Source organism: Lemur catta, chromosome 5 (genome assembly GCF_020740605.2).
Source record: "Lemur catta isolate mLemCat1 chromosome 5, mLemCat1.pri, whole genome shotgun sequence".
NCBI classification, from domain to species: domain Eukaryota; kingdom Metazoa; phylum Chordata; class Mammalia; order Primates; family Lemuridae; genus Lemur; species Lemur catta.
In genome coordinates, this window is record NC_059132.1 from 573315 (window position 1) to 597869 (window position 24555).

The 24555-nt window shown below is 39.0% G+C and overlaps 1 protein-coding gene across 1 annotated transcript in view; it reads right to left on the reverse strand.

The window, feature by feature from the left end:
• Nucleotides 1-24555, reverse strand: part of MEIKIN (meiotic kinetochore factor) — a 55349-nt gene that overhangs the window by 29651 nt on the left and 1143 nt on the right. The window contains exons 4-8 of the mRNA XM_045552396.1: nt 22796-22853; nt 15325-15462; nt 12251-12370; nt 7490-7529; nt 1321-1385 (exon numbers count right to left, since the gene is read on the reverse strand). Coding sequence (XP_045408352.1) covers nt 1321-1385; nt 7490-7529; nt 12251-12370; nt 15325-15462; nt 22796-22853 — 421 coding nt within the window. The remainder of the gene's footprint in view (nt 1-1320; nt 1386-7489; nt 7530-12250; nt 12371-15324; nt 15463-22795; nt 22854-24555) is intronic.

Here is a 24555-nt window from a genome sequence, read left to right on the forward strand (position 1 = left end):
CCAAGAGGACATATCCAGAAGGCAGCTGTATATAAGGGTCTTAACCTCAATACAGCAAGACCATGTTTCACGAAAAATAAAAAAATTAGCCAAGCAGGGCCTGGCTGTAGTTCCAGCCACATGGGAGGCTGAGATGGGAGGATCACTTGAAACCAGGAGGTCAAGGTTATAATGAGCTACGATCAGGCCACTGCACTCTAGCTTGGGCGACAGCGAGACCCTGTCTCTAAAATAAAATTAAAAAAAGAAAAAATATGTAAAAAAAAAACCAAAAAAAAAAAAAACCTCTAGAGCAAGATGTGATATTAATTTTAAATCTTAATTCAATTAACACATAAAGGAATAAAAAAGCACACATAATTCCAGAATCACTATTCTATCTTACCACTAAGCTTTATAGACAATATTTTCGACAGCTAATGCAAAACTTCTAATTGGGCAAGACCTAGGAAAAATCACCGTTGTTTTTAGTGCCCTTACCACTTTCCCTTTCATTACCTCTCTTCTGTTGTTCACATATTCCCTTAGTCTTTAGTTTTTAAAACAAATTCTCCTTCTAATGTTACCCTCCAGGGTAGAAGATACTGCTCCTTCCAAGGATCTATTCTTTCATAAGTTTAGTTTTTATCACTAGACTAATTTCACTTAGAAATCATCTTAATCATTTTTATACCCATGGTTCCTAGCACAATGCCTGGCATTTAGTAAATGTTCATTAAGATAACGTCTTAAAGTGAAGATTATGCGAATAAATATATATTTTTCACTCATATAAATATTTACAACCATCAAAAGCAAAAGCAGCAATTCTTCAAGTTTCCTCTCAAATAAATGCTATAAAACTTGTTGCAGGAAATAAAGAAAAAAGAAACCTGAGATACAGCAGAGGTTAATAGGGACATAAATGTCTTGCTCTAACGGTAAACTAAATACAGAGGGTCAGTGATGCAAGTCACTCTGCTGATCCCTTTATCCTTCAGTGATCACACAACCGCAACGTATCTGTTCCTCTCTCCAACACGTATCTTCCTCTCCATGACTGAGACTTACAAGGGCAGGAAAAGTGTATCACTTCCCACTGGTACACATGACAATGCCTGGTACAGAGTATATACTCACCAAATGTTTATTAAATGAATAAATTATGCATGCTGTGGGGAAAGACCCACTTTCTAACTCCACATATCTTCATTTTTTAAATACAACCAAGCCAAAAAGTACTCAGTTTCCTGGACCACCAATTTTGTTAACACATGCTGCATTGTAGTACACATAAAGAAATACAGAATCATGAAAACAACTAGTTTCACTACGTATTACCTGATTCTGACCTTGAAGTACACTTTGGTTTTGGAGAAATACTTTGGTCTGCTAATGTCATCACTCTACAATAAGAACAAATTAATGATATTTTCTTAATCTTTCAGTAACTTTAAAGAATCCTCAAATATTACTTAAAGATATTTACATGCAATTAATTATCCTGTAGAAAAAATAAAATTTATTAGAAAAATGTCACCATATCTATATGAACAAACAGTTTAAAAAAGCAATATTTTTACACATGTCAGTGTGAGACAAGACGTGTAGAGGACAAGGCATGGCGCTTAGAATCAGACAGACCTGGTTACACCCGTTCTTGACTTTCTCAAGACGCCTGAGTGGCCTTGAGGAGGCTATTGAACCTTTCTGAGTCTTGGTTACCTTATTTATGCAAAAGGGACAGCAATCGGGTTTCCCAGGATTCTCGTGGTAAGGATTTCAAGTAAGATGGAAGATAATTTTTTTTTAAACATTGTTTTTTCTTTTTGCACTTCCACAAATTAGACCGCCCTCAATTCTATCCAAACATGGAGGAAAGGACTAGCTGTTACAAGAGGAATAAATATCGAAGGATCAAACCTCAGCTTTTGGCCACCAAAATGGGATTTCTGAGTCCCTAGCAAGACAATGGAGTTAAAAACCAGATGTGAGAAGAGGATCTTCTCAACTCCTATTCTGCTTAATTGAATAGCTGAACTAAGGAAGCAAAAAGTAATTTTATTTTTTCATATTTCCCTTTAAACTCGCCCTGTCAAAACAATACTTTCTTGCCTCTGAATGAACTTTTTATAGTTATTTTTAGGTAATGAAAACCAAGTGTAATATCACAACTCAAACTCTTATTCAATTTATATTTTTTGATTTTCCCAGCTTGGGCTCCATTTAGATTTATAACACACAGTGGAGAGAGAAACCACCACTGGAATCTTCTCTATTTCCTGCTCTGCTCCCTTGCCCATTGGTGGCTACTCTGGGTTCCTCTGGCAGAGGATCAGAGGGGAGGAGCTGTAGAAAGGGACAGGAAAGGCCCTTCCTGATCTTCACTGATGCCATTATGTGGCAATGCTACCTTTTGGGTATGACAGATGACCAAATGCTGTCTCTTTCAAGCTTGGAAGTATTTTGAAACGTTCTTTGGAGATTTCCCTGTCACTGGGGCTTTCTCGCTTGCTGCTACTTACAATATCCTCAGCTTTTGCATTTGATGATAGAACACCCAGCCTCTTTTGATTGAGGTTACTTCACCCTTCATAGGAAGTCACACTGCACATGATCCCTTTCAAAATGATACATCATGAGCCCTCTCTGTGGGATCCACACCAGACCTACAGGCATTATACACAAACCTCTGTCACGCCAAATTCTGACAGAACATCGACCTTGCTCTTCATTCTGCCATTCCAAAGCACCCAATAGACCCTCTTCCATTCAGACTTTTCAGGCTTAAGTGAGAAACCAAATCCCAGGGACATATGTTGAACCTTCCAAATGGTTCTCTTGGAGCTTCCTCTCTGTGCTGAGGTCAGAGAGAAGACTCCCTCCCTCCTCGCATGTGACACCAACAACTCTCATCAAAGAAATAAGCATTCTTGGTCTTTTCATCCTTTTAGTGTATTCTTAGCCTTTTCGTAAATAGTTAGGAGATGGGTTAACAGGCTAATGCTGGCAGAACTGGGTTTTGATCTCACCTTTCACAAATTCTACAGAGACGGTTCTACAGAGAACAGGGAGTGGGGGTACTTTTCAGTTTTATCTATGAAGCCACTGCCCAAACTCTAACATGAAAACCACATTTAACATTTTGCTGTATTCTTCAAGTTCCTATAAACACACACAAGTTAAGACACAACTACAGAGTTCTACTATTAACCACTGCTGTGGTTTGAATGTTTGTCCCCTCCAAAACTCATGCTGAAAATAATTCTCAACGTGGCAGTATTGGGAAGGGGGGCCTCTGAGAGGTGACAGGGCCATAAGGGCTCTGCCGCAGGAGTGAATGAGTCCACACATGCATTAATGGAGGGAGGATTGTTACAGGAGTGGCATTAGTGGCTTTCTAAGAGGGGAAAGAGAGACTCGAGCTAGCGTGCTCAGCCCCTGGCTGTGTGCCGCCTCCTCCCACCACGAGACTGCAGAGCCCTCACCAGGAAGAAGGTCCTCACCAGACGCAGCCCTTCAACCTTAGATTTCTCGGCTTCCATAAACATAGAAATAAATTTCTTTTCTTTATAAATTATCCAGTTTCAAGTATTCTGTTACAAGCAACAAAAAATAGACTACGACAGCCATATAACAAAGAAAAACCCAGGATGTAAACACAGAGATCCTCCAGCACACCTTCCAGTCTGAAGCACTACTAGCAGGAGAAGGGGGACAAGGAGAAAACAAGCAGTTAGACAGTGGAAACGGACTTCCCTCCCTCCAGCCCCAAATCTGGAGATGGAGGTAGTAGGTAGGAAGATGATATTAGAAGATGTGAAGAGAACAGCAAAAGTAGAGAGGGCATGTGCCAAACTCCGTTTTAAATTCTAGATGTCCGTCCACACAAGTGAAAACTCAACATTAAAATAAGAGCTTGGGATGCTCAGGCAGAGAAGGGGTCTCAGTTCGCCCTACTGGTATTCCCCCGACTCCTGTGCATCGTGACCAAGTTCTCAAGGTTCCATACACTAAGGGCAATGCAGGAAGTGGTCACATTTAGAGCCAAAATACCTGGTACAGGGGTGCTGTGGTCAGGTGACTCTACCACAAAGGTTGCCAAAAGGCAGCCTAGTCCACGTCTAGACAGAGGACTTCAATGAGAATCAGAGTTTCAGGAAGAGCAAAAGCCAAGGTGAGGGAAAACCAGCAATAGAGAACGTCAGGTCCTAAATAAGGCCTTAGGTTTAGCAGTCAATGACTTTGTCAGTGGAGCCCAGAGCAGGTACAGAACCAACCTAGGACCTGGCAGTATAAATGAGTACGAATTCAGACAGCTTACGGACCCCAGATACCCCAGGCTGTAACCTCACCCTTCGCCTACCCTTGCTACAACGCAGGCTCCATAAGGTCTGCCCGATGCCTACGCACCGCGGGGGTGGCCGTTGCCCAACTGTGACATTTCTGAGGGTAGAAGGGTGCTGTTAAGCACACGTCGAACAACATTTCCTGGGGCTGTCCCAGCCAAATCAAGCGGTATGATCACCTGCCCATAATGCCATTCTCAGGGACAAGGAATGGGGAGAAAATCTGAGATTCAGCATTCACCCAAAAGGGAATTTGAACTGGAAGTAACTGAATGACAATAAGTAAGTTTAACTCATCATTTCCCAGCTAAATAGGGGAGAAGGGTGATGAGGGCCTACGAGAGGTCCAGACCAGTTATTTTTCTGGAAAAATAAAGCTATATTTTCTTTGCGTATACAGGTGGTAGGTTATATTTTTTAAAGAGAGGGCAGCATTTAGGGGAGACAGGAAACAGATCAGATACACACAATCTAGTGTTCTATTATATTTTCTCCATTTCAATATACAGGCACACATCTTACAGCAATGTAAATAAAACTCCCTTTCTCTATTAACTACTATGTCAAAGTTGTAAGGTTTTAACTTTGTGAATGTGCTACTTAATTAAAGAGAATGCCAAGTGTCTAGTAGATAAATAGGCACACAAATATGGTATTGCTATTATCTAAATATTAATATCACTCTTTCCTTAAGTATATATTACAGTGCAAATTGTGGAAGGGATTTTTTTTTTAAAGTGAGTCTATTATCACTTTTGGGCTTTAGTCATTTACCTGCACAATTTTCACTGTCATTCACTGAAGAACAATTCACCCAAGAGTAACAGTTAATACATTTTCTTGAGAAATTCCTCACCATTTAAATATAAGCAACATATTTATAAGGAGGCCATCACATTACTGCTATTCTCTCCTCGCCCTCCACGCTTTCCCAAGGAGACCAATATGCCCTCAGCCCAGGACCTTTCCCTTGCTCTCCATGCTGGGACCTCCAACCCTTGCTGGGCTTCCGCACTTCACGGTGCTGCAGGTGGCTCAGGCTCACCCCCGCCCTTCTCGCTTTCCATGTGTGCTCTCTCACCTCGTGAGTAAGTCACCAGCCAGCCAGGTTCCTACATCAGAGGGCTAGGGGTCAACTTGGCCTCCATCTTCTTCCAGTCAGTCGTTAAAAACTATTAACTATCCACCCTGAACTGTTCTCGTATTTTTCCTTTCTGCTATCACTGCTGCTGAAGTCCAGGTCCTCATCACGCCTCTCTTGGAATCTTACAGCAGTCACCCCGTCAGCTGAAATATTCCTTCCAATTCATCTCTTTCTTTACTGCAAGAGTGATTGCTCTAAGACAGAAATCTAATCATGCACATGTCTGTGAAGAAGGACAAGAGGTAATAATTCTGGTTGGGTAATGAAAAATTTCCACAAAAATCTGTACTCAAAAGTATACCAAGGCCGGGCACGTGGTTCACCTCTATAATCCTAGCACTTTGGGAGGCCAAGGTGGGAGGATCCCTTGAGGCCAGGAGTGTGAGACCTGTCTGAGCAAGAGCAAGATCCCGTCTCTACAAAAAATAGAAAAATCAGCCAGACGTGGCAGTCAAGCCCAGGAGTTTGAGGTTACAGTGAGCTATGATGACGCCACTGCACTCCAGCCCAGGAGACAGAGAAAGACCCTGTCTAAAAAAAACAAAAAACAAAAGTGCATCAATCCTTACCCCTACACTCCCATCAGCACAGAATACCTATACTTTAGACTCCCATCAAAGAAGACAACACTGGACTGTTTGCCATTTAATTCTGGCAAAAATCCTAGTCATAAGACAGTAAGAGATGTACATGATTATTTGAAGAAAATGAAATCTATCAAATAGCTGTAGACTTTCTCCTTGTATCTTAAGTAGCCCAGAGCTAAATTTGGCTCAATTAGAGCATCATACTCCTAACTCTTATGGCTTATTTTTGTTCTAATTCCCTTTCCTATTATCTATTATCTTCTATTAAAATTATATTTCCTTGCTTTCCTCGGTCTTAACATTTCTTGCAGCTTTACTGAGGTATAATTCACACATACATATAATTCACGCATTTAAAGTTTACAATTCCATGGTTTTTAGTATATCCAGAGTTGTGTAACCATCATTACCACAACCACCTTTAGAACACCTTCATCACCCCTAAAAGAAACCCTGTATCTGTTAGCAGTTAATCTCCATTTCCTTCCAAGCCTGCCAGCTTAGGCAGTCACTAATCTGCTTTCTGTCTCTATAGATATCCATGTGAGACTAGCTATGTTACAGATACCACATATAAATGGAATCATAAAATATGTGGTATTTTGTGACTGGCTTCTTTCACTTATAATGTTTGTAGGGTTCATCTATTTTGTAGCCTATACCAACATTTTATTCCTTTTTATTACTGAATAATATTCCATTTATGGATATACCAATTTTTATTTATCCATTCATCAGCAGATGGACGCTGGGGCGGTTTCCACTTTCTGTTTTGCTATTCTGAACAAAGCTGTGAACACTGAGGCGGCAGTTTCTGTGTGTGTGTATTTCATTTCTCTCAGGTGTGCTCACCTGGGAGTGGACTGCCGGGTCACACGGTCTGGCCTCCTGCTGCTTCTCCCACTTGTCTCCTACCTCTCTCACTCCAGAGGTTCCAGGACTTCTTGTCTCAGGGCCTTGCTCTGGCCAGTCCTTCCACCTGGCACAGCTTCCCCCGTCGGGCACACAGCTGCTCTGCGTATTCCTTTAGGAGGTCTCCACCCAAACACTACTGTTTTAATGACGACTTCCCTGACCACATTACTTAAAATAGCAAACCTCCACCTCAATATTCCCTAGCTCCCATCTTGCTTTATTTTTCTCCATAGAGTTCATTAACATATAACACAGTACAAATTCCTTATTTATTTGCTCACTGTCCACTTCTTCCAACTAGGATGTGGGCTCCATGAGGGCAGAGATTGTTTTCCATCAGCTTTGTTCACTACTGTATCTCTAGCAATTAGAATAGTCCTGACACACAGTGAGTCGTCAACAAATAGTGAATGAATGAACACCTGAGTTTGTGGACCAACAATCATACTTGCTACATAATTATCAGAATACAGGATTCTCAAAAGCACAATAACTTTAAATTTTTTAGTTCTTACATTTTATTACGGCATTTCTGATAATCTTCTGAAGAGGGACCTAAGAAAGGAAATTTTAAAAATCTGTTAGAAATATAACCCAAAGACAAACCAGAGGCTAAAATTACTCAAAGTAAAAATAAATATTTCCTCCAAGATACATGATGACTATGTAGTTTATTTTTATAATTTTATCTTTTTATATCTGCCACTTACATTAGATAAAATTATTTTCTAAATATCAAAGTGAAACAAATATGTTGCAAAATATTGTGAGATACAGGAATCAGTCACCTTGTATTTGAATAGTTCTTTATAATTTTTTTTTAGTTCTTTATAATTTTTGAGGTCTTTTTTACATCTATTATCTTACTTAATTCTTACAATAATCCTATCAGGCAAATATACCAATTTATTATCCCCATTTTATTTTATTTTAGAGACACCTTCTCACTTTGTTGCCCAGGCTAGGGTATAGTGGCATCATCATAGCTCCCAGCAACCTCAAACTCCCAGGCTCAAGTCATCCTCCTGCCTCAGCCTCCCAAGTAGCTGGGGCTACAGGCACCTAATGCACATGGCTGACTTCTTTAATTTTTTGTAGAGATGGGTTCTCACTATGTTACCCAGTCTTGTCTCAAACTCCTGGCCTCAAGTGATCCTCCTAGCCCAGCCTCCCAAAGTGCTGGGATTACAGGTGTGAGCCACCGTGCCCAGCCCCCATTTTACATATAAGGAAAAAAAAATAACTGGTCAAGTTACAAAACCAGTAGCTGAATTCCTGGGACTTTAAGCTTAGGTCTCATGGTTCTTAGTCCAATACCAAATATACAGATATGCATACTCGTAGATTGATTAGTCAAGAGAATGTCTCCTATCAACGTTTTACTGCCTCAGTGGACACATCATACAGCATCTGCTCTCTATTTTTGCTAGTAACAGTCCCCGGATTTTTCTTCTGATCATTCAGGCATAGCCTATATATAATTCAATGCAGTAAGAGCCCTGAGTCTCCCTGGTTAAAGTGACTAGTTCAGGGAGAGGCATATGAACTTATGTAAGCCAATGGGTAAGGTCTGGGACTTCTGCTCAAATAGTTGGGAAAGATAAGCATTTTTTAACTGGATTAGAGGTTGTGAGTATTTATATACTGGAGCCAGAAAGAGCTGCCATACACACAAGGACTTGGCTGAGCGTGTACTTCCCAGAGGGATCCTGAGCTGAGAGACAGAGGGAAACTGGTCCGACTGATACCGTTTGAAACTCTGGACCAAGTTGCATGTGCATCTGATTTACTGCTGAATTTTTCAGGTACATGTGGTAATAAATTCCCTTTTTAACCTAAGATTGAGTTAGGTTTTTTTGACATTTGAAGCGAACAAAGAGCCTAACCCAAACACTTGCTAAAGAATCAGGCTGCTTCTCTGAGAACTTGATATATCATCAGCAAAGGAGCTGCCAAACGAAACGTAACACAGAGACAAGGCCTTTAAACACTGTTAGAAACACTCCCATCCAGACTGCTACTGACTTCTCCATTAGGGACACCTAACCCGACATTTAGTTTCTGCCTGATACTCCCCTTGCTCAGTGGCAGGCTCTGATAGGTGGGCTAACAACACCTGCTCCTGCTCCTGCTCCCTCCTCCAGTTCTGCACTTTCTCTTGCCTTCTGTCACTATGGAGGATAAAAAGCAAAAGATTTGGTTTCTCAGTCTCCCTGGTAGTAAGTGGATATATGACCCAATTCTGGCCAATAGACCTAAATAGAATTCTTCTAGGGAAATTCTGAGAACCTTTTGCTCTTCCAATGAAAGGAGACATGCATCACTACTACTGCCCTGTCTCATCTTTCTGCCAGGAACATGGCTGTGATGCCTGGAGGTTTAGTAACCATCCTGCAACTATGCGGTAACAAGCCAACACGCTTGGTTGTTAAGTGTTGATGTAAGAGCCTATGGTCTGGCTGATATTAATGAGCTGCTACATTAGGTCTGGACTGGTACTGGAGAAAAGTAAACTCAATGTAAATAAAAATTTTTTGCATGACAAAAAAATACCATAAACAAAAAGACAACTGACTGGGAGAAAATATTCATAATATATACAACAGACAAAAGGCTAATATTCTTAAAATATATTGAACTCTTGGCTGGGCGGGGTAGCTCACACCTGTAATCCTACCACTTTGGGAGGACAAGGCGAGGGATTACTTGAGCCCAGGAGTTTGAGACCAGCCCAGCCTTTACAAAAAATAAAAATATAAAATTAGCCAAGCATGGTGGTGCATGTCTGTAGTCCCAGCTACTCGGGAAGCTGAGGCAGGAGGATTGCTTAAGCCCAGGAGTTGGAGGCTGCAGTGAGCTATGATGATGCCACTGCACTCTAGCTCAGACAACTGAGTGAGACCCTGTATCTAAAAAAAAAAAAAAAAAAAATATATATATATATACACACACACATATGTATATATATTGAGAATAAAGGATGAAAAACCAAATAGAAAAACGGGAGAAAGACCTGAAAGAAAAATTCACGCACACAAAAAGAAATAAAAATGGCTCTCAAATATATGAAAAATGTTTAAACTCACATATAATTAGGGAAATGCAAATCAAGATAATACAAAGATATCATTTCTCACCTATTAGGGTAGCAAAAATTTAAAAACATGACAACAGATTCTGTTGGTGAAGATATGGGGAGACAAATACTTTTATACATTGTTGCTAAGAATACTAATGGTTTTAATCCTTCTGGAAGAAAATTTGTCAATATCCAACAAAACTACATATAAACTTACCTTTTGACCCAGCCATCCTAACTCTGAAAATATATTCACTGCAACATTATTTGTAGTGGCAAAATATTGAGAAAAAACCTAAATACCCAATTCACAGGAGAGTGGTTGGATAAACAGGTACATCCACAGTGGAGTACTATGCAGCTATAAAAAATATGAGGAAGATCTCTATAAACCCATATAGAGGGATTTCTAGTACATACTGCTAAGTGGAAAAAGCAAAGCAAAAAAGAGTAGCTATATAGTGCGGTATCCATCATGTATCAAAGAGGAGGACGCAAGGAAATACACAGCTATCCGCTCATTTATATGAGGGAAATACAAGGAGCATAAACCAGAAACTAAAGAGACTGGTTACCTACAGAGCATGGGTAGCAAAGGGGTAGAAAGGAGAATGGTAGCAGGAAGAAAGGAGAAACTGATAATTTCTAAGGATACCTTTTTATATAGCTATGACTCTTAGAACAATAGTAATGTTTCATATACCTTCACGTACCCGCTGAATAAATAAACAAAATCAAACAGGATGGGTGAACCCAAAATTGAATCCAACAGTAACAATGGATCTAACTCTACACATTACAAGTAAATAACACTTCTCATACACTAAAGAGTGTGGGAGAAAAGAGAACTAACTTACGTAACTTTGGAAAATTATTTTGACTGGACACTATAATGCTAAAGATAAAAAGAACTATACATAAATACTGTAATCTATTTAACAACTGTGTTTCTCACAGGGCCTGGGTTAACACCTCCAAAACTACTTTGTATATCTACTAGAATTAAATAAATAAGTAAATAAATAATGTAAGTATTGGATTTTAGTCCATAGAATAAAATAAATATCCATGAGTCCACACTGATGTAAGTAATCAAATAAACAAATGGCAGAAAAGAGAGAGTTCTTCTTTTACAGGAGAATTCCAATCAATAAATGTAGCATGAAAGAGTGGAATATAAAATCTTCATCAGACAAACACCGTGGTAATAAGGGTTTTAGCCAACTGGTTCCTCTGACGGCTGCTAAAAGTAGTGAACTAAAGTTTGTGGAGAAACAGAATTTACAGTCTCAAACTACCTTTGTCTAGATTATTTATTAATTACAAAGAGAAAATAGTGACTTTACATTGGAGAAACCCAGCAGATACTACCTCAACCAAGTGATGAAATTTAACATCATCCGTAACACAAAATAACGACATCATAAAGCCCATAATACGATCTGAGGCACAACACCACTTGTGTGGTATTCTTGCTAAAAACTGCATAACCGAATCGCAATCACCAGAAAACATCAAGACAAATCCAAACTGAGGGACATTCAACAAAATAACCGATCAGTAATCTTCAAAAGTGACAAGATTATGAACGATCAGGAACAGTCACAGACTGTGGGCGACTGAGGAAAAATAATGATTAAATGCAATGGAGGGTCCAGGATAGGCACTGAACCAGAAGAAAAGACATTAATGGAAAAATTGGTAAAAATTTTAATAAGTTCTGCAGTTTAGTTAATATTTTACACCAATGTTAATAACTTGGTTCTGATCACTGTACTAAGGTTTATATAAGGTAACATTAGGGAAAGCTGGGTGAGAGCTATATGGGAAGCCCCCGCATTATTTTTATAACTTTTATCCAAGTCTAAAATTAGTTCAGAGTAAAAAGTTACAAAAAGGTAAACCCAGCCGGGTGCAGTGGGACCTCCTGCAGCCCCAGCTACTTGGGAGGCTCAGGCTGGAGGATCACTTGAGCCCAGGAGTTTGTGTCTAGCCTGGGCAACATGGCCAGACCCTATCTCTAAAAAAATTTTTTTTTAATTTAAAAAAAAAGCAAACCCACATGTACTTAAACAACTACTAGTTTGTAGCCAAACACAATCCAACTGATAAACTTAGCTTAGAAATCAATCAAGAGATAAAATATTTTGTTTTTCCAACACAGATGAGGGATGTTCCCCTGTGACGTGAAACTCACTTAAAATTGCAGAGAGATTTGAAAACTGTGGTGCCTTCTCTATTGTCACTGCTTTACTGGTGTCCAGAAGAGTGGAATTCTTCCATTGCATGTGGTCTTCCAATCTGGGACACTCCCAGTCTAAAAAAGCAGAGGGAAATGGCATAAAACTCTGAACAACAGCCTACAGGGGTTACCTTCCCCACCTCCTCAACTTAGGGCCCCAGCCCACACCAACCTATGGTAACTGAAGAAAGTTTTGATGAGACAGAACAAAAAGAGAAGACTTGATGGCATCAAGACAGTAAATAGACATTTGGAAGGAAAACTGTATCTGTACCAAACATACAGACTTTTTTCTTGTCATTATTCCCCAAAGGATACGGCCTAACAACTATTTACGGAGCATTTACATTGTATCAGGCATTCTAAGTAACCCAGAGATGATTTAAAGAATACAGGAGGACGTGTATTGGTTACATGCAAATCCTGTGCCACTTTGTATCAGGGACTTGAGCACTTGTGGATTTTGTTACCTGAGGGAGGTCCTGGAACTAGACTCCCAGAGATACCCAGAGATGACTGTACTTAAACTGCTATTACTTGATATCAGTTTTAAGATTCCTGTTGACGTCCCACTATATAATGAGCTACTCCCTTCCTCCATCCCCACTTTTCCCACCCCTCCATTGTTCCCATACTATCACATACTCAGTTAGATCAATATTCAATGTAGACATGATGCTGATAAAATGCTATAAAAATGCTATTAAATATTTACTCTGGTGGTATGCTGTGACTACCTTTTGTTTTTCCTGGAGTCAGTAGAAGTCTTTTTTTCTCATTTGTTTAGTTTTCTATGTATTTTTCATCTATTTAATCCCAAACTCTGCCAAATTGTATAAATCCATCTTATTTATTCCATTCCCTGGTGCTCTGAAGTTTCATAATGCCGTGCCTTGGTGTTTTCATCTATGGCAGTAGGCACACTGTGGTCCCTTTAACCTGGAAATTAGTACTTTTTTTAGCTCCAGAAAATGTTCTTCAATTATTTCTTTGATAATTTTTCTCCCTCTGTTTTTTTCATTACCTTTTTCTGGAACTCCTATTAATTTTAAATGACTTGTCTTCAAGTTCACTGATTCTTTCTTCTTCTTAATCTAGTCTGCTGTTAAACCTCTTTATTGAATTTTTACGTTCAATTATTGTATTCTTTAGCTCTAATGTTTCTGTTTGGTTGTTTTTAAAACATTCTATTTGTTGCAATTCTCACTGTGTTCTCCTGTACTGCTCCTCTGAGCTTGTTGAGCATCTTTATGATGATTAGTTTGAATTAGCTGTTGGATAATTCCTGTATCTCCATTTCATTAGAGTCCGTTTCTGGGGCTTCACCGTGTTCCTTTTGTTTAGACCATGTGTCTCCATTCTTCACTTGGCATTGGTATCTGCACTTACTAAAAACCACCACCTCTTCCAGCCTTACAGACTGGCCTTGCACAGGAGAACACCCCCACCAATCAGCCGAGCCAGAGATTCTGTGGGCCTCTCAAATCTCTGTGCTAGTCCAAGCAACCGCCTTGTTCTTGGTGGCCTCCAGGCACCTAGAGTCTGTCAGGTCCTGTCAGCACTCCAAGCCGGGCGAGACACAAGCCAGTCCCACAGGCAGCCCCAGGATACGCTGGAACACTGGAGGCAACGTCCAGCTCTGTCCATCCCCAGGGAGAAGCTGGGTGCTGGGAGCTTCCTCCCCACTGTATGGTGCTATCCCAAGGGCAGAGATGATGTTGAATGGAGGTTTCCCATTTCCCTACTGGCTTAATGCAGCTGGTCCAAGCTCGCCTAGCATGCAGGAGCCCCTCAACTAGTTTTTGCATTTCTCATCAACAGAACTGGTCCACACACTGCTGTTGAAATGGTGTGTCCGTGGGGAGCAGGAAGATCCAGGGCTTCCTGTTCCAGCATCTTGCTGATGCCACTCTTACATTTTGTTACTTTTTTCATGTTAGAGGCTTTCCTCACAAGTCCAGTAGTCCTTAGCTCTCTGCTCATACCTAAAAGGCCACACGGAATCCCTATAACCTAGGTGGGCCTATCACACAGTTGGCTTCACTACAGGGTATTCTTTCCGACTAGTCAGTTTCATTGAAGGATTCCTGAGGTCAGTATCTTTAGATATTTTCTCTCTTTCTTCTTCTTCTTTTTTTTTTTTTTTTGCTTTTATTCATCTTTTCTATTTTTTTTATCTTTGGTTTTGTTTATTTGTTTGTTTGACAAAATCTTGCTCTGTCGCCCAGGCTAGAGTGCAGTGGCATCACCATAGCTCACTGCAACCTCAAACTCCTGGGCTCAAGCAATCCTCTTCCCTCAGCCTCCCGAGTAGCTGGGGCTGGAGGTGCACACCACCATGCCAGCCTAATTTTTTTTTTTTTGAGAGACAGGGTCTCACTACCTTGCCCAGGCTGGTCTCCAACTCCTGGCCTCAAGCGATCCTCCTGCCTTGGCCTTTCAGAGTGCTAGGATTATAGGTGTGAGCCAGCATACCCGGCATATGCTTTCTTCTAATACTTTTTGTCCTTGTGGGTTTATGACTTTAAAAGAGGGGGAAAAAAAAAAAGCTATTTTCTGCCATTGCAGAAAGTTGTAAACAAAGGCATGTGTTCAATCTGCCATCATTAGCCAAAGGCCATATTTATACATATAATAAATGCAAATAAGTATTAATTTATAGAGAAAAAATTCAAGCAGGGACTTGGCCTAGCTAACATTTGCTGAAAAATAAGAGAAATACAGGAAATAAAAGATAGTCCATAGTTCAAGAGAACAAATGTACATTCTTTATGTGCAAAATTGATTAATAATTGGATGTACATTACATGTAAATGCTTAATGACATTTCCTCATCCTTCCCCGATCTGAGGGCTTTTGCTCCATAGTCCTGTGACTGAGCTCAGAACGCGATGGGTAATGGTCGGGGAAGGAGGTGCTGATGAGGAAGAAGAGCTGTCTTCTCAAAGGCACCTTTATTCCTTGGAGATTTGTGGACAAAGACACAATTTCTACAGTAGAGCAATTTAAGATTGAAATTATTTTCTCACCTAAATAATCTGATCCTCTGAACAGTTCAGGTGATGGGAAGCTACTTAAACTCTCTTCAACACTCTCGCATCCTGTGTAAGAGTCTGTGATTGAATAGCTCAGAAGAGAACTGGAAATATCGTGCTGCAAACTTAATCCTGTAGGATAAAAAAGCAAACAAAATGGGTAAAATGTTTCAATAGAAAAAAAGACTTGAAATCATAAAAATTCAAATCTGTAGACATGTATATATTTAATTGCATACTAAGAATGTAAAAGTATTTCCACATACAACTGAAATGGCATATTTTAAACCATTTTAATATGAATCTTAGAAACTAATTCTATTTTTGATGTTTTTTTTTTTTTTTTTTTTTGAGACAGAGTCTCGCTTTGTTGCCCAGGCTAGAATGAGTGCCGTGGCGTCAGCCTAGCTCACAGCAACCTCAGACTCCTCGGCTTAAGCGATCCTACTGCCTCAGCCTCCCAAGTAGCTGGGACTACAGGCATGCGCCACCATGCCCGGCTAATTTTTCTCTATATAGATTTTTAGTTGGCCATATAATTTCTTTCTATTTTTACTAGAGACGGGGTCTCGTTGTTGCTCAGGCTGGTCTCAAACTCCTGACCTCGAGCAATCCACCTGCCTCGGCCACCCAGAGTGCTAGGATTACAGGCGTGAGCCACCATGCCCAGCCTATTTTTGATGTTGATAAAATACATTATAATCCTCTTCCATTGTTTTTCTCCCCACTCCCCACTGTTTTTCAAAGTTTTAGTTTTGTAACTTACTCCCTCTCTACTTTGGTTAGTTATAAGTCTTAACTCAAAAATTCAAGTTTTATGTATAAGTAACCTACTAATTGTAAGCTAACTAGCTGAGGAGAGAAAAGGGTTATTCTAGTTATTCCATCTAAAAAACAATGAGCCTAAATAAAGGCAAATAGATTAAAGGAACTGAACAGAAAGCCCAGAAATAGACCAACACATATATGAGCAACTGATTTTTGTTCAAAATGTAAAGACAATGCAATGGAGAAATGATGTCTTTCGAACAAATCGTGGAACAACTAGATACCCATATGCCAAAACAAAACAAAAAACTTGGCACTCACCTTCCATCATGTAAAAAATTAGCTCTCAATGGATCATAGACCTATATGAAAATCCTAAAACTACAAAACTTCTAAAGAAAACACAGGACAAAGTTGTGACACTGAGTGAAAGATTCCTTTACTAAAAAGATGATTCATAAAACAACAGCGATGATAAACTGGACTTTACCAAAACTGAAAACTTTTCTTCAAGAGACTCAGATTAAAAGACAACCTACAAATAGGGAGAAAACATTTGTAAATGTACTGAGTACAGAATATAAAGAACTCTGAAAACTTAATAAAACATACATTTCAATAAGAAAATGGGCAAAATCTCTGAACAGAGAATCTTTCCAGATTCAGAGATCCTAAAGTCATGCCTACAAGAGTGAACTAGAATGAAGAACTGTCTAATAAATGATGGGGCTAGAACACAGTATTAAAAGTTGAGGAGAACCAGAAGGTTTAAAAAGGAAAAACATACTCTGCTATATTTAATCAGCATTTATTAAACACTTTCAATAAGACAAGACAGAGGTCAACACTGATAGAAAATGATGTGTGGGGGGTAAAAGATCAAAGGGGAGGATTGTTCTGGAAACCTATTATCCCCTGCCCTGGCGCTGATTTATGCCTCTCTGCTCATCCATTACCTAGTTGAGACAACTAACTCCTTATCCTTTCTCCTTTGACCTGACTACAACTTCTTCTCCTATTCCAACCACCTTGTTAAAGCTGGCAATTTCCTCCTACCTGGTCACCTCCTTCAGCCAACCACTGTAACCCAAATCGGTCCAATCTACCACCCTTCTCCACCTCCGCAGCTTTAGAAGTAGGCATCCCTCTGAGCACCCTCGAGTGTCTGGTCTCTGTCCTTGCTAACTTTTACTCTTCTCACTCTGTCTTCATCCTTCCCACTCATGGGTTGCTATGTCTTTTCTTGCCTTCTAGTCCTTAAAATTTCACGAATACCACTCACAGCAGAGCTTCCCATTCCACCATGCCCCAGAACTCAAGCCAGGCTCAGAAACAAGAAAAAGCCCTGAACATATCACCTAGGTAGTTGGGTAGAGAAAATAATAAATAAATGTTCATGCTGTGTTAGTGGGAGATTATTTCTGATGTCACAAGTCAGAAGGTTTTTTTTTAATTTTTTAGTTGTCCATATAATTTCTATTTTTTTTTTTTTTAGTAGAGACGGAGTCTCACTCTTGCCAGGCTGGTCTCGAACTCCTGAGCTCAAACAATCCGCCCGCCTCGGCCTCCCAGAGCGCTAGGATTACAGGCATGAGCCACCGCGCCTGGCCTACAAGTTAGAAACTTAAATGTACTTAAAAACTACATTTTCGGCCAGAAACAGTGGTTCATACCTATAATCCTAGCACTTTGCGAGGCCAAGGAGGGAAGATTGCTTGAGGCCAGGAGTTCGAGACCAGCCTAGGCAAGAGCAAGAGCCTGTCTCTGCAAAAAAAAATGAAAAATTAGCTGGGCACGGTGACATGCCCCTGTAGTCCCAGCTACTCAGGAGGCTGAGGCAGGAGGATCACTTGAGCCCAGCAGTTTGAGGTTGCTGTGAGCTATGATGACACCACTGCACTCCAGCCCAGTCAACAGAGTGAGACCTTGTCTCCAAAAAACAAAAAGAAAAATTTTATACTATCTTAACACTTGAGGGACAGTTTGGCCAGGTATAGAATTCTAGGTTATTATATTTAGAGACTGATTCCATTTTTTGATGTGTGGCAGCTTTTAAACCTTACTGTTCCCTCTTCCCCTTCTGACTCACATGTGGGTGAGGTAACACGAAAGCCTCAGTGCTCCATCCTTCTGGCAACAGTAGCAAGTTCAAACCACACATGGGAAACCTCAACCAGGGCCCACCTTCTAGCCATCATGAAAACCACAGGCCAGTCTCCTTTCCCTGCACTCTCATTTTCAGTGCTGCTTGGAAGCGCTTTTCTCTCCAGAAAGCTTCACTGAGTGAGTAATAAACTTTTCCATACCCTCAATGTGTATCGCTGGTGTCATTAGTCTCGACATCCAAGTCAAATTTTGAGTAGGGATCCATCCTGTCTCTGCAAAATCACTTCTCTTCAGAATTTCAAATGCATTTTTTCCATGTTCCAGCTCCCGGAGTTGTTCTTCACAAGTCCAATGCCATTCATATTTTTAACACATTACTGAATTATCTGAAGAGCCACTCATATCCATGGTTGCTTATTTGCAAGTGATTTTTTTCTCTGAAGAAAACTGAAAGACTTCTCTCTTGATCCTGGGGATTTTAAAATTATATAATATTGTACCTTAGTGTGGGACTTTCTTCATTTATTGTGATCGGCACAATTAGCTTGCACTGTCCAAACTTGGCTCTCCACATCTCTGTTCATACTTTTCAGACACTGAAAGGCTCTTTCAACATATACATATATATATATGTGTGTGTGTGTACATATATATATATACACACACACTCATGACCATTTTTAATTCTAAAAAAATTTCTAGTTTTACGTGTTTAATAACTTTCTTTCTGTTTGTAATGTCAGGAACTACTGTTTTTCAGATGTTACAATTCTTGGACTCATCTTCTAATTATTTTTCTTTTTAAAGTAACAGCTTTACTGAGGTCTAATCAACATACCATAAAACTTACCCTTTGGGTATACTTACAGAGTTGTGTCACCATTGCCACTATTTTTATTTTTTATCTTCTTTTTGATGTTTGTTCAACTTTCTGGAATATCTCCTTAAATTTACCATCCAATGCTATAGAATATTTTCTGATTTTATATTTTTATTTTTAAAAAATTCTTTTTGTTCTCTGAATGCTTTTTATAGTAGCCTGCACTTGTTTCATGGAGACAACACTTTTTATCACCTTGAGGATATTAAGGAAACTATGGCTTTTTAAAAAGATTTCTTTTCCTTGTATCGTCTGTATTTTTCAAGTTTCTCTTTGGTATCTATCGTTTATTTTAAATGTTTACTTCAAGCATGGTAAATCTTGAGTGTTCAAGAATGAGGCACTAAAATGGCATCATGAATGGGGCTTAGGAAGAGATGGGATTTACTGAGGATTTAGACAGGGACCAGCCCATACTGTCAGAATATGGTCTTCTCTTGGGCAGAGAAGTTTCCAAAAGAGGAATAAGGCAAATAAACCCCAACAAGAAGATTTGGGAAGTGGGTAAGGGGCCTGGGGACTTTACAACTAAGTACACAGACTTTCACTTAATTCTCTTCCCTCCACCACCGCTGGTTTTCAGTGCCACATCCCTGCCTGAGCAGTACCAGCACCCCTGAGTCCAGTCCCTCTGCTTCAATGTCTCTGGACTGCCAGGGTAAGAAATAGAGCAGCTGCCTGGCTACATAGCGTTGGGGAAAGGATCAAATCATCTAACTGCTACTTTTACAGATTACCAAAAATCCTATTTTCAATACTATCTGTATCTATTCCTTCAGGAATGTGATAGCTCTAATTCCTGAACCTATACCCTAAATAAGTTTGCTTCTTGGTTTGTCTGTATTCCAGACACCTAGCTTTCAGCTTTTTTTTTTTTTTTTAAGGTCTGTTAGGTCAATTATAACTCATGTGCCTTCCTTTCAGATTGCAAACTTTTATTATCTCTTACCAGCTGAGATCTCTTCTGTCTTTTTAAACCTTGTGGCTTCAAACCTTTATCATGCCTTTATTGTTATTTTAGTGGGGTTTCAGAAAGAATAAGTAAACATACATATTCAATCTTCGCATTAAATATAAAATCCTTAATTATTCAACATGTTACAAAGTTACCAGATTCCAAGGTAGAATTAAAACAATTAATTATATGTTAAATAGAATATTGTGGGCTGCTCAAAACTTAACCAATTACAGTATTATGGGAAACAGAACTCCAAGATTCAAATATCAATCAGCAAATGAACTCTTAGAACATAAGTAGTTTGTAAGTTACAGTCTATTTTCTATTTCCTTAAACTTTTCACACATCAATTTGATAAATCTAGTAACCAAGGATATTTCTCGTATATTTAAACTATGATTTTAGAAGATGCTGCTTATTATAGTTAAACGGTTTATTTTCTCTAAATAGAGTACAAGACCCATTCAACAAGCATGTGCAAGTGTATTACATTCCAAGCCCAGGATAGGAAGAGAAAATATAGTTCTATTTCTCAACGTTTTAGGGCCAAGATGAAAAGACAAACAAAAATAATTATGTTACCGTTTTGTGTCCCATGACAGAAGTACACAGAATGCCACAGAACTACCAGGATAGAATAAGTCATCTATTAATAGAAAGAGAGAAGAGAGGTCAGGAGAGGCTTCCCAGTAAAAATGACACCGGAATTTATATTTGAAGAACATACAAAAGTTAACCAGGCAAAGAAGGGAGTGGAAGGAGAGAAAAGCATTTCTTGAGCACTATATTCTAGGAAATGTTCCTCTATCTATTTTCTAGCTCACTAATTTGATTTTCAGCTGAATTAATCCCAATCCAGGGACTACACATATTTTTATAGCAGCTTGTTATATTATGGATTCAATGGCCTCTTGTATCTAAAAAGATGCTTAAGGTTTTCTGCTATTTCCTCAGATGTTAGTTCTTCTGTTTGTCATACTTGTTGCCTCTTTCCAAGGCGCTGTTTTCTCCAAAGGTTTGGCTGTACCCATTGCCTCATTCACATCCCTATTGGAGAATCTGTGTATATGGCAGTGAGTATGAATTTTCAAACAGCAGCTTGCTTGTGCAGATTTTGGAAGAGTGATAAGACATTCCGGAACCTGTATTCTGGGAAGGGATGTCCTCCTGAATTTCTGGGACAGAGAGCAGATTATACCGGGGCCCTGCTCTAATTGCCTAACGTGTCCGCACTGAAAGTCGATAGCAGAGTTCCCACTTCAGAGGGCCACATTACATCTTTATCCTGGAGTTAACAAACATAAAAATTATTTACCTCTTTACTTTTTTCTTCCTCTGCTATCCCTGTGGCAATCTGAAATAATCTCCTCTGCTTCTCAGTCCAGCCCCAACGTTGATCCTTAGGAGCCAGCCCTGAGAGTTCACTTTGTTTAGTGGCAGTTCTCAGGGTTTTGTCCTGGCAACAGGCACCGCTCGCTGCCAGTGTTTCCAATATAAGAAGGAGATAAGAAAAGGACCAGGTATTTCAAATGTAGTTCTTCATCTGTCACCGTGACAATTCCTTCAGGGCCTCTTCTATTATAGTGTTTTGCATTTATTGACCAAGTGTTTGGAGTATTTCTAGAGCTACTCTTACCTCTGCAGTGGTTTTTCTCTGCTCTTGATATGTTTATCAATCTGATCTCATCTATTTTTAGGAATTCCTCCGTACTTCTGATGTGCTGACGACATCCTTTCTTGTTTTCAAAAATAACTTCGATTATACCAATATGTAGATGGCTCACAAATTTCTATCTCCATCCTTCTACATCTAACTGCCTATTTGACATGCTACTTAGTCATCTTAAAGGCATTCATAACTTAACATAGTAAAACTGAATTCGTGGTCTTTCCCTCAAACCAGATTTTTTTCAGTGGACGGCATCACCTTGTGTCCAGTGACACAAGCCAGAAACGGGCATCAACTCCATCTCCTTCATTCTTCATCTGCCAAATCCTGTCAACTTCCTTACCTAAAACAGCCAGACAGGCCCACTGATTTCCATTTCCAGTGTCACCACCCTAATACAAGGTGCTGTTATTTCCCTCCTAAACTACTGTAGGCCTCTCAATGGTCTACTTACATCCACTCCTGCTTCATTCTAGTCTTTTTTCCATACTGTAGCTAAAATATTCATATCATTCCCTGTTAAAATGACTGCTATGTCTTCCTGCTGCTCCAAAGATAAACATCAGTATCTGTGACAGACTACAAGAGTATACAAGGCCTCTAACTGGTTGTCCAATCTTGTTTACAATCATTTTTCCTCCTACTCTCTGTGCTCCAGTCACACTGGCCTTCTTTCAGTTCGCTGAACACGTAACGCCCATGTTAGGGTCTTTGCAGGTGCTGTTCCCTCTGCCTGTATTTCTTTACTCATCTCTCTGCATAATTAATTTCTACTCTCCTTCGGATCTCAATTCAATTGTCATCCCCTCATGGAAGCCTTCCCTAATCTCTCAAACTAAACTCAATTAATTACACTCAAGTCAATCTCTCTTTTGTATACTTATCACAACTGTAATTTCACATTTACTGGTGTGTGACTGGAGGCTCTGAGGACGAGATCTAGAGCACAGTCAGGAGGATTCACCTTGGACCGGGGAACAGACACCGCTTGCACTGAGATGGGAAGATGGGGCGAGGTACAAACGGATGCTGATGTTTGAAGCAAAGACAGAAAGCTGAGGGAGTTCACATCTGACAGTCTTACCTGATATTAGTTCACTATTTGATGAACCACTGTCAACCTGGAGGTCAGTCACTGACTCCTAAATGAAGTAAGAATTAAAGACATAGCACTAATTATAAGATTGGTCACTTTTATAATATTGCATCACATAAATTTGGTTATTTTGAAAATGAAAAACTAATGTCAACTTTGCATATCAGTTTCATATGTATAATAGATTCTTTCAAAATTTATTGCTCAGATGTAATCTGATATTTAATATTAAATCTAAAAATAAATATTAAAATATAATACTATGAACATATCTAGGGAATCAACAATATACTAGTCAACTAACTATGTAGGATAAACCAGCAAATAGAAGATAAAGGTGAATATTTTTCTGATCCCCTAAAGAGGTATTACTTTTTGTCCTCTAAATATAAAGGTAAATAAACAAACCAAAAGAAAACATTGATAGATAACTCTAAAATACTAGAAATAAAATTAAAGACAAATAAACAAATATAGAAATATTTGTTATGTGTATAAAAGTATACCTATCTTTAGTACATAATAAGTAGACTTCACAAAAAAGAAATACAACTGTCAATTAACTTCAGAAAAAAAGTATCAACGTCACTAGCATTCAAAGAAGTATAAAGTGAAACAACATGCTACTTTTCACCTATCTATATATTTCATATACATATATGTTTTAAGTTTCAGGCAAGATGGTCCTGATTTGCCAAGATGAATCAAAAACTTAACACATGTCCCATTCCACCAGCTGTAGCAAAAAAAAAAAAAAAAAATTCTAAGCATCAAAACTACAAAGGAAAAAAACCTTTACAACCCTTAGCAATAAATCACAGCAAAGTATTTATCTTAGGGTAACAATGTGAGTACATAAAACTTCTGTAATAGGATGTCTACTGGTAACTGCAACAGCAAAAGTTTAGAAACAATTTCAAGCTCCCAACTAGAAGAAAATAGTTATACAAATTACAAAATAAAACACTATGAAGACACTAACAATCATATTTTTGAAGACTACAGAATGTATAGGGAATATAGAAAAAGGCAACAATTTGTAAAAATTTTAAAGAGTACAGAAAAAGGGAACAGAAAGGAATATACAAAAATATGAAGAAACTTTTAAAATATTTTTTCCATAGAATAAATCATCTATAAAGTACACTTTACACTGGTAAAATATGATATAAAAACCTTTTTAAAAAATGTCTTATGATGAAACAGCGCACCCCCAAAAATATGTTACAGATGACTATGTAAGCTAAAAATCTAGAACTTGGCTATTAAATTTAATGCTAATGTCACATGAGACACAAGCCATTTTTTGAAATCCGAGTTTCCCCTAATTTTCCCCTAATGTACAGCTTTAAAATATTGTACAGAACCTATATTAAACATAGCACATCAAGAAGTTATATAATATTCCAATGCATTAATATTAGAATGCTCTTTAACATATTAAATCCTTAGTAATAAATCATGTTTCTAGTTGTTAACGGAAAGTCAAATGGAAAATGTGAAAATGGCTTTAAAATGCCAAAGTGCTACCAAACATAAGCGTTATCAAGTAACATTCTGCACTTGTCACACAGAAAATTAGCCAGTAACACACTTGTAAACGGAAAAAAAATGAAAATGCATGACCATGAATCTACCTGAGTCAGAAATTCAGGCCGGGCGCGGTGGCTCACGCCTGTCATCCCAGCACTGTGGGAGGCCGAGGCGGGAGGATCGCTCGAGGTCAGGAGTTTGAGACCAGCCTGAGC